General features: G+C 34.2%; 1 protein-coding gene across 1 annotated transcript; it reads left to right on the forward strand.

Annotated features, from left to right (window-relative positions):
- Positions 1-9471: 9471 nt before the first annotated feature.
- LOC149141789 (putative calcium-binding protein CML18) lies at positions 9472-10193 on the forward strand. The gene has a single exon (XM_089449691.1). The coding sequence runs from the start codon at positions 9518-9520 to the stop codon at positions 10013-10015; it is 498 nt and encodes a 165-aa protein (XP_089305817.1). The 5' UTR covers positions 9472-9517; the 3' UTR covers positions 10016-10193.
- The last annotated feature ends 304 nt before the right edge of the window (positions 10194-10497 follow it).

The following is a 10497-nucleotide window of genomic DNA, read 5'->3' on the forward strand; positions in this document are numbered from 1 at the left end:
ATTGTTGGCATTATGGCATAGGTTTGGAGCTATGGCACAGGTGTTGTCCTTGATGGCAACTCTCTCTGGTGACAGATCTTAGTTCAGGCTTTCAGAATGAAGGAAAAGACATATACGCGGGTTAACCTAGACAAAGGCGCGTATACACGCGGGTTAGACGTTACAAAGGCGCATATGCGTATACACGCACTTTCACGCAAGGAAAAGCGCGTATATGTTGGAGAATTTACTTTTGGTCCGTGGTAGTTAGTCCTTGGTATTTGAACCTATGGTTTTGGACCATAGTATCTCATCAGATGTGTTGATCCCAAGTATTGGGTCCATGGTATTGGTTTGTTATGGTTTTGGACCATGGTATTGAGTAAGGCCTAAGACTATAAAAGGAGAAGAGGCAAGAGCAATTGAAAATTCTGAATATCTGATGAATGATGAGATCCAGTATGCAGGTTATAGACGTTACAAAGGCGCATATGCGTATACACGCACTTTCACGCAAGGAAAAGCGCGTATATGTTGGAGAATTTACTTTTGGTCCATGGTAGTTAGTCCTTGGTATTTGAACCTATGGTTTTGGACCATAGTATCTCATCAAATGTGTTGATCCCAAGTATTGGGTCCATGGTATTGGTTTTTTATGGTTTTGGACCATGGTATTGAGCAAGGCCTAAGACTATAAAAGGAGAAGAAGATCATTAGGCAAGAGCAATTGAAAATTCTTGAATATCTGATGAATGATGAGATCCAGTATGCACGTTATGGTTTGATGATGCATTGCTTGATCTAAGCTAAGGATAATTCTCACCGGTTGATGGAGAACAAGATCTAAGGATAGATCAGGATCAAATGGTTTGAAATGAACTATCTCTATATGATTGATTATGTTTATTCTAGATCTTTATACTGACGCATGTAATGATCTGAACTGGGTATAACTTAAGTTTGAAATTGTTGCAACTCATGATTGAATATTTATAGATCTGTACGCGGGTTGGCTTTGCTGTAAGCGCGTATGTACGCGGGTTTGGTTCATTGTAGTAGCATATACCATTTGAGCTATGATGTCTGAATTTACAAGTGGTTCTGGTTGTTGATGAGTTCTGATGACAGTTTAATGGTGTCAGTATTCTGTATATCCTGTTTGATTGACTGTGTTTAGCTTCAGTATTGATGGATAAGAACTAATATTGGATCAGGATCATAATGACTCATATTTATGTGATCTGATGGACTAGATCTGGGTGCTAACACACATATTATCCTTGTATATGTAGTATATCTGAAGTCAGGAAGTGCATCAAAGTTATAAGTAAGCAATTGATGACATATACGCTGGTTCACCTTGGTGAAGTTGCGTATACACGCTGGTTCAGCACTTCCAAGTAGCGTATGCACTCTTATGCATGATTTTGATGATACAGTTGGCTCTGAATATTGTTGCAGAGTTCAGTGTTCTGCTCTATGTTCTGGTGATTGTGTTGTTGACAGGGTTTCAGTGTTTAAGTGATTCAGAATTGATGATGCTAGTATTGACTGTTTTGTGCTTCAATGATATTTATGGGTCTAGTATGAAAATTTGATGAAACGTGGCCTTCAGATTATAGTGTTGTGCTTCAGGAGTATCCAGTCTGAAAATGTATGAATTGTGGTCCCTGGAGGATGAAAGGAGATTGTAGGCCGGCGCCTACGTACTAGTGCATCAGCTAGTACAAGAGCAAAGGGGGTGGTAGCTCCCTTCTAGTAGCAACTAGAGAACGAGTGAAGATTGGAGCATTCAATAGGCAGGCACCTACTTACTAGTAAATGGATCAGCTAGTACAAGAGCTAAGGGGGTTGTAGCTCCCATCCAGGAGAGTCTAGAGAACGAGAGAAGGTTGTAGCCTTCTGCAGGTAGAAGCCTGTGTATTGGTATAAGACTGCACCAGTACAGAAATATTGTAAAATGAAGTTTCTTATTAAAGGAAGATAGAGATGACTTGCAGCAGGTGGTTTTCACCCACATTGGGTTTCCACCTTATATCATGGTGTTCATGTGTGCTTCTTGTGTGTGATGATCTGTTTTTTTTACTGCACCTGCTTACTGTTCATATGGTTAATGAAGTTCGGATGCACTAACTAAAGATCAACATTTAATGGATTAACTGAATCATAAGTATTATGGATATACGCTAGTTGCATTAGACACAGTTGCGTATACACGCGGGTTCCATTAACTGAAGTAGTGTATATGTATCTAAGTATGGAAATGAAAAAGTTTTATTTATTTGATAATACTGATTCACCCCCCCTCCCTCTCAGTATTATTTCCAACAGTTTTTTCATATTTTTTTATTTGTATCTTATCACATGATTATCTTGCATAAGGACTCGACCCAATCCTTCATTACAGGAATTAGTACATATTGTGAAATCTTTATTTTTGTCTATTCTTTTTAGAATTGGAGCACTAGTCAAAATATTCCTTAATTTTTGAAATATTACTTCACCTTTAGTAGTCCACACAAATTATATTCGTTTCCATTGCAAAGAAGATATAGTATGGCCAATTTTTTAAAATACTTTAATGAATATCCAATAATGCCTTACAAGTCACTTAAATGACCTTACATCTATCACATTCTTTAGAGTAGGCCACTTCATAATACCCTTGATCTTTTCTACACTAATTGAGAATCTTTGATGTGAAATGATATATCCCAAATAGTGTACATTTGTCTTGGTTAGAAATTGCATTTAATCAACTTGGCATTTAAGTGATGTTGTCTTAATACCTATAAAACCCATCCAAGATGTGTTTTGTGTTCTTCCTCACACTTAGAATACATGATGATATCATCTATAAATACCAATATAAACATATCCAAGTATTCCATAAATATGTTATTCATGAAACACATGAATGTTTTTGGTGTATTCGTAAGACCAAATGATACCACTATAAATTCATAATGACCATATCTTGTTTTGAATTTTTAATTATAAATATCATCATCTTTGATTCTCACTTGATGATATCTCAATGTCAAGTTGATTTTTGAAAAATATTTGTTCTCCTTTAATTGATAAAACAAATAATAAATCTAAGGTAATGGATACTTATTTTCCACCATCATTTTGTTCAATAGTATTTAATAATGCACATCCTAAGGGTGAAATCCCTTTTCTTTATAAATGGAACTAGTGTTCCACATGGAGGTACACTTGGTATAATATATAATTTTTCAAATTAGCCCCTACAATTGAATTTTTAGTTCCATCAAATCAAGAGTACTCATTTTATAATGTGCTTTAGATATAGTTGATTTTACACACATCACAACCAAAACTCATCCATAATTTTAGGGTTTATCCTTTAACAATTTTCCTCATGTATAATTCAATGAGCACCCTCCCAATTTGTCCTTCTACCTCATTCAAACTTACATGTTTCCCAACAATAATTTTAACTTCTCTAGCCCTGCCCCTATGCATTTAAGTGGGCTATTTTACTTCATCTTACTCTAGGGTCCATATTTGCTACTATAAAAACTTTATCCTTATGATATCCTCTTTTTATGTCATCTAGTTGTGCCTCTGCCTTACCCAACATTTCTGGAAGATAATGATTAGGTGGTTGCTCAAGAATAGGCATCCCAAATGAAGCACTATGAATAAGTTCAATTAATAGCCCCATTTTTTGTCTTGAAGAAAATAAGGACTATTTTTTCTTTTCCTCTCTTATTTATTCATCAGGTGTTAATAAACGAATCTTCATTTCTAACCCTTCATCCTCAAATACATATCTTTCAGCTCTCTCAAATTTGACCACATCCAAGAACATGTCTCCTACTCCCATCTAATCATTTAACCCTTTTATTATGCCATATCTTAACTAATTCATGCTAAGACCTAATTAGTTTTCCTTTGTAAGTTTTACATTATGTTTTCATATGTGCAAATATTTGAAGTTATATGAGATATCTCTAAGTGGATAAATTGAGCATCAATTTCCCTATCTTCTAGTAATGTTACACACAAATATTTATGATAGAATTTGTTTTCTTTTACGATACCTATATATGAATGGTTATATTATTGTCCATATTTCATATGATTAAATTTTTTTCTTTGTTTTAGAACCATTTGAATATCATTCCTAGGTGTTTTCTATAGTAATAGATCTCAAAGTATTTAGTGAATGCTATAAATATTGTTATATCCTTTCCTCTTCTCTTCTACAACCATAATTAACCTTATTATTCATCTTCCTTAGTTGGAAGCTAGCATGTTGATTATATATATGAAAGGTATCATCCATGAGAACTGAAATGAATAAAAACCTTTCTTTTAAAAACATTACTAGTTCTTGGCATAGTTTTCTAACCAAAAACTATCTCAAGCAAACAACATGACCAATGCCTTTCATGTTTGGAATGGTTTCTAGCTATAAGAAAGTAGATATCAAAGCTTAGATTTCTCATGGTATACTAAGAAAGCTATTTGTAAAGAAAATATCAAATATCTAAGGCTTCATAGCCTATTTGATTAAAATCAAGGAGAATGATATCAATATCACTAGTGTCAATGGCTAAGTATTATGTACAACAATTACCATTTCACTATTTTTTATTAGCTAGTATGCATATGGAAAGGAATGCCTTCTTGTTCTTGAATTTGTGGACCTTGATATTGAATAACCTAAACTGTTGGTTTCATATAAATAACTATTGGCAATGGTTGTCTAGTTGTATAGGTATTAGATTGGCTTACCATTCATAGGTGATATGTAGCTCGAGAAATGGGCATCTTGAGAAAATATAGATGTTTGTGACAAAATAAATGGGATCGTTGTTCAAGTGAACTATATTCTAATTAGACTTGTCACCTGAGTAATGTGGATTCAAATATTTATGTTGGCATACTCACATAATTGATAATTTCTTGAGGGATGAGAAAAGGAGAAATAAAGGTATCATCTATGTTTCCAACCACTCTAATGAATTACATCTATCTTCTCATGCAAAATACAGAGTTTGGATTAGATTTCAATGAACTATAGTTGAAATTGTGGTCAATGCATTGATGATAAGAGTGAACATGCAATTGATACTACATGTAAGATAATTTTCCTCCCATTGTTCTTTTTATAGTTCTACACAATGGTAGTGGTGAAAGTGTGAAACCAACCCCTAGAAACTATGATGACCAACTTTTCTCTTTGATACCTCTATAAATCTGATACATTACACTTCACACTCATCTATAACGTAAAATATAACTACATAAGAAATATTCTCTTGATGTCTTGATGTCCAACAAAAGAATGAACATATTTGATTACATGATAGAAATATAGGGTATTTCAATATGTAATAGCTAATAACAAATGGGTTTCTACTATAGATAAATAACATTATGTTGGAAACCACACCAAGATTGAAATTAATGCACCATTATGATCATACCATCTAGTTATATATCCCACTCATTTAATATTAGCAAATATGTTATCCAAGGCTCATAGTAAAATGGATATGAAGAGAGTTGAAAAATCACATGAAAATATATGAGTTTGAAAGCCTTTACGAATTACAAATTTGTGTGATTACTTCCCATATCACATAACTTTGGTTTCTTTAAAGAGAATATTATTGGTGGGGAGGGCATAACAAAGTTTAATAAGTTAAATTTCCAACATACAATCAGAAGTAGTATATTTTTATAAACACTCATGAAAGATTAAAGAAATAACTTATCGGAGAAGTCAAAGTCACATTTTCCTTAATCATACAAGTTTTGGGTTAGCTAGATAGACTTCTACCTCTTGATGTACTTCATGTACAATAATGTTGGAAATTAATGATGGTTGACTCTATTCAAGAGCTTATGGATAAATTTTAAGAAAAGTATTATTATATGAGGAAAAGAAAGAGATATTTATGAGCATAGTTCGGTAGGAAGATCACTGATGCATGGAACTAGATATGAAGTGAAGCATAACTTGTCGAATGGTGCAAAAATGCTATTTAAAATCATACTATAATTTTTTTAATACAAATTTAATTTTGGCATTTTCATTATGTTTCTTTAATGAAGCAAGTACATCAAAATTAATCTAGTTACGTGCATTTTGTTGTTATGATTTTTTGTTTAATAGCTTTATGTTGTTATGACATGCTTACAATTTTATTTACTTTTTGTGTATTGATTCGAATAGAGGAAGAAGATCCATAAAGAAAGTTGCAAAGAACATTTTCGGCTCAAAATAAAATTTAATCACTCCCAACTCTTATATTAGTGCAAAATAAAATAAAGAAGGTGGTGAATAGATTTCTCAACCATGTGACAAGTGTGAAGATAAAAAAAACAGCTAGTAGTCAAATGCTTATGCAAGGCATGCTCACATTTGAGTGTCACAAGCATGTGAATGAGAGAGATAAAGTAAGTGTGAAAGGATAGGAGTGTGTTTCATTTAGTCAAGAGTTTGGAATGAATATTTACTTGTCTCAGAAAACATGTAATCTCTTCATTTTTGTGAAATATATACTTTCACACTTAGGTGAATACTCAAAATGAGAATAACTTTGTAAAGAGGTGAGAATTAAGAACTCAAGTGTCATATATGGTATCCTAGAAGTCATGTATTGTATTTGAATAGATAGGAATCTAGAAGGGTATGAGCCATGAGACAAACTTATAAATAGAAATTTGTTGTCAAGCCATAGGTTTCATTTTGGAATTGTTAGTACATTGTTAATATAGTGGATGTTGATATGTAGTGTTTTTATACTCTAGCAATATTGTTTCTGGTCATGGAAATATTTTTTCCTTGTTCAATTCTCTTGGTGATTGTGGGTGTGAGCATTTTTAACCTTTGGGAATATTCCCATGGTATGATGTCTATTCTCCCTATGGTTATATGCTAGTCACATTTTAATTTGGCTTGGTTACTAAATAGTTGTGGGACAAGGAAGATTTATTATCATTTGATTCATTTCATTTCAAGAGGGAACAAGAGGATTTGATTCAAATTTATCCTTGTGTTCAAATGGGACTATATTTTTATGTCATTGGTTTCATCATTAAATATTTTCCTTGGTTGGATTAGCTAGGATTTAGTTAGATGTATTTGATAAAACATTATTGCATTGCATGTTATTTTCATTTCATTAATACTCATAAAAACCTATATTACCCCCACTAGGCCATATTTGGATGTTTGAACATAAAAAGGTCTAATTGGGCCCTTTTGCTAAGTAAGAATCTAAAGTTTACATTGGTCATTTTCCCATGTCAATAAGAAATCTTTATATTTTCTGTCATGAAGAAGATGGATAACCATATGGTACTTACCATACTTTCTAAACTTGGTGAAACAAATATTGACTTTGCTTTTGCTTATTCTTTTTCTACTATAGTAATGAACCTTTTATAATTGCTTATAGAAGAATTACTTATTTTGAATCACTCTACTAAGAGTTAATGTTGAATAGGATAACTTGTTGCACATTAGTTTCATGTATTCATATGCAAAGAGCATATAGGTTTTGTTTCAAAAATATGGTCCCACGAACTATTGCAAGAAAAGAAAAAGGGAGAAAGGATCACAAACCCAAGCAATAGTCCCTTGATTTGAATGATGTGAAAAAAGAGTGATGTGTAAAGGAAAGAAAACTTCTCAATGTTCTAACTTGTTTGGACTAGATAAAAATGTAGAATCACATTGTTGGAAGAAGATATTAGTATGAGCAGTAGGAAGATTTTTTGGACATGGAAATTTATCTTATTTATCTTAAACTGGAGAAACTTTGGAGAATCTTGCTAGTCCCTAACATGAAAATTGTAAAATATTTGGAGTTATTTTTGTAGAAACATTAAAATTTATATTGATTTTATATAGTCTCGATAATATTTAGGTGATTTTTAATTAAAATAATTTTATCATATAAAATAATTTTGGAAAATATTTTTTAGAAAAAAAATAGAAATTAGGGAATCTTTTTTGTGGAAAAAACATGGAAATGAGGGGAACTTCCGAGTGTAGTCCCTAAAATTTTCCAAGGAAACAATACAACTATGAATAAGTTCCATTAGTAGCCCCACTTTTTGTCTTGGAGATAATTGAGACTATTAATTCTCCTTTGCCTCCCTTATATCTTAGCTTAATATTGGTAAAGGAGTTGTCATTTCCAACCCTTCATCTTCAAACGCAAATCTTTAAGGTGTGTGGAATTTGACAGCATCCAAAACATGTATGGTACTCCCATCTAATCATTTAACCCTTTTCTTATGCCATATCTTAACGAATTCATGGTGAGACCCAAACATGGATGTGGTGGTAGGGGAATCATCATCCCCATAGTCCATTTCATTGATTCCTTCATCCATGGGCAAATGCCTCAGAGAGTGAAGCATACATCATTAGCCCTAACTACTAATTTTTCTGGTAACTTTGTTTTTTTTTATTATGGGTGGTTCACTTCATTTCCGCTATGGTTAGGAAGTCAACACCTATAAATTGAGCATTACAAATATTGTTATGTACATGAGAACCTAATGGATAGCACAACAATGTATTTATGACAATCTACACATTATTGCTTCCATGATTACAAAACCTTCTCATTTGAATAGCAAAAGCTTCTTTTAAATTATGTTATTAAAGATAAGCTTTAGTGACACCATCAAAAAAGAAAAAATACACATGATAATCTTCAAAATCTAATAAAATAATACTTTAATTAAGCATAAACTAAATTGAAATGAACTAAAACTACAATTAATTCAAATTACAAGGATATCTCATAACAGCATTGATGAGGATATAAGTGGTTGATAATAAATATTCTAGTAAATTGCAAATATTTAAAATATATATACCAAAAGGATCAAAGCTGCGTCTCTTTATCAAACATTTTTGTTTTTTTAATTGTTCACCACACAAGATGGAGTATCTCATAAAGTATCGATGTTGATATCATCACTGGTAATAAATAAATATTCTGGTGGTTTTTTATTAATTTATTGTAAATATTCGGGTCCATGCCACCTCGCGTAGGGGTTCTTGTTGTCTGCTGGATCTTCCATCCATCCTTATGAAGAAGGCGAGGGAGTTGAAGATGAGATCGAGGAATGGAATTTTCAGTGCTCGCAAGGCAGGACCAGCCGGAGAACGCATGGGAGGCTCGCTTTTCAATTCACTTCAAATCCAACATTTGTGCTGTGCTGTGTTGTTCTGTTCGCATCTTATCACATACATTTCTACTGTACTGAACTGTTCGTCACCCAGCAGCATCTTATCACATCAAACATTTCTACTGTTCGCCACCCAGCATCTTGGCACATCAATAATTGCGTAAAGCATCCCAGAAATTGGTGCGCTGTCATCCACAAGTGGCAGAGATTCGGAAAAGAGCCCTATATAACGATGCCCTTGGCTTCCACTCCTCCACACCACCTCTAGCGCCATCTCCATCTCCTTCTCGAGTCGTAGTATTATCCTATTTGCTTCCCTTCACCATCACCTAGTTCAGCTGCGAGAATGGCTTCCGCCGTGAGCAGCCGCCGCGAGCTTGAGGACGTGTTCCGCAAGTTCGACACCAACGGCGACGACAAAATATCCAGGGAACTGAGTGCCCTGATTTCGGAGGCAGAGATTGAAGGGGTGATGAAGGAGGTGGACTCCAACAAAGACGGATTCATCAACTTCGACGAGTTGGTGGAGGCCAACTCCAAGAACCTCAACGCCGCCAGTCTCATGCGAAATTCCGCTTCCGCTGTGCAATGTGCCGCCCTGCCCGGCCGCTTGGAGCTGGAGGACGTGTTCCGCAAGTTCGACACCAACGGCGACGGCAAAATATCGAAATCGGAACTGAGCGCCATCCTCAAGTGCAGCTCTAGTGAGGAGGAGATTGATGGTGTGATGAAGGACGTGGACTCCAACAAAGACGGCTTCATCAGCTTCGACGAGTTCGTGGCCGCCAACAGCAACGACCTCAAGGCCGTCAGTCTCATGCTAGGCCTGGCTTCAGCTAATTGATGACCACGCCGCCCCCTCTAATTAATTAATAAATAAATACTCCCCTACCTCACCTCTCAGGGTTAACTCTATCATTATATGAGGGCTTAATGTATGTACTCTTTCTTTCTCCTATCCTACTTAGTTTCAAATATATGCACACATATTCAAAATAACTACAGTCTTGTCTTCATGCGATTCACTATCCCTAGTCTTTTTACTTATGTTGTCGTTTGAGAAAAAACCATTTAATTACGTTGTTGTTTGAGATGGACAAAAATATCATTGATTATACGCCTCCAAATTCAAATTTTATTTGAATTATTACAACAAATTCAAAGTTAAGCTATTCAATTATCTGTAAAATCTAATATCTTAGCTACTCAAGCGGCAATTACCTATAATAATTTTCTTTTTCTCTTTTGGGACATGTTTGGTTTATGAAGAAGACACTTTCTTAATGGCTTTTGAAAATGAGATTTTTCTTTCCTCGTGAACATTCC

The sequence above is a fragment of the Pinus tabuliformis genome, chromosome X (genome assembly GCF_031772625.1).
Source record: "Pinus tabuliformis cultivar Carrire ecotype Pingquan chromosome X, CPIR1, whole genome shotgun sequence".
NCBI classification, from domain to species: domain Eukaryota; kingdom Viridiplantae; phylum Streptophyta; class Pinopsida; order Pinales; family Pinaceae; genus Pinus; species Pinus tabuliformis.

Coding starts and splice junctions, on each gene's coding strand:
- LOC149141789 (XM_089449691.1), top strand. CDS start 9,518: ATGGCTTCCGCCGTGAGCAGCCGCCGCGAGCTTGAGGACGTGTTCCGC.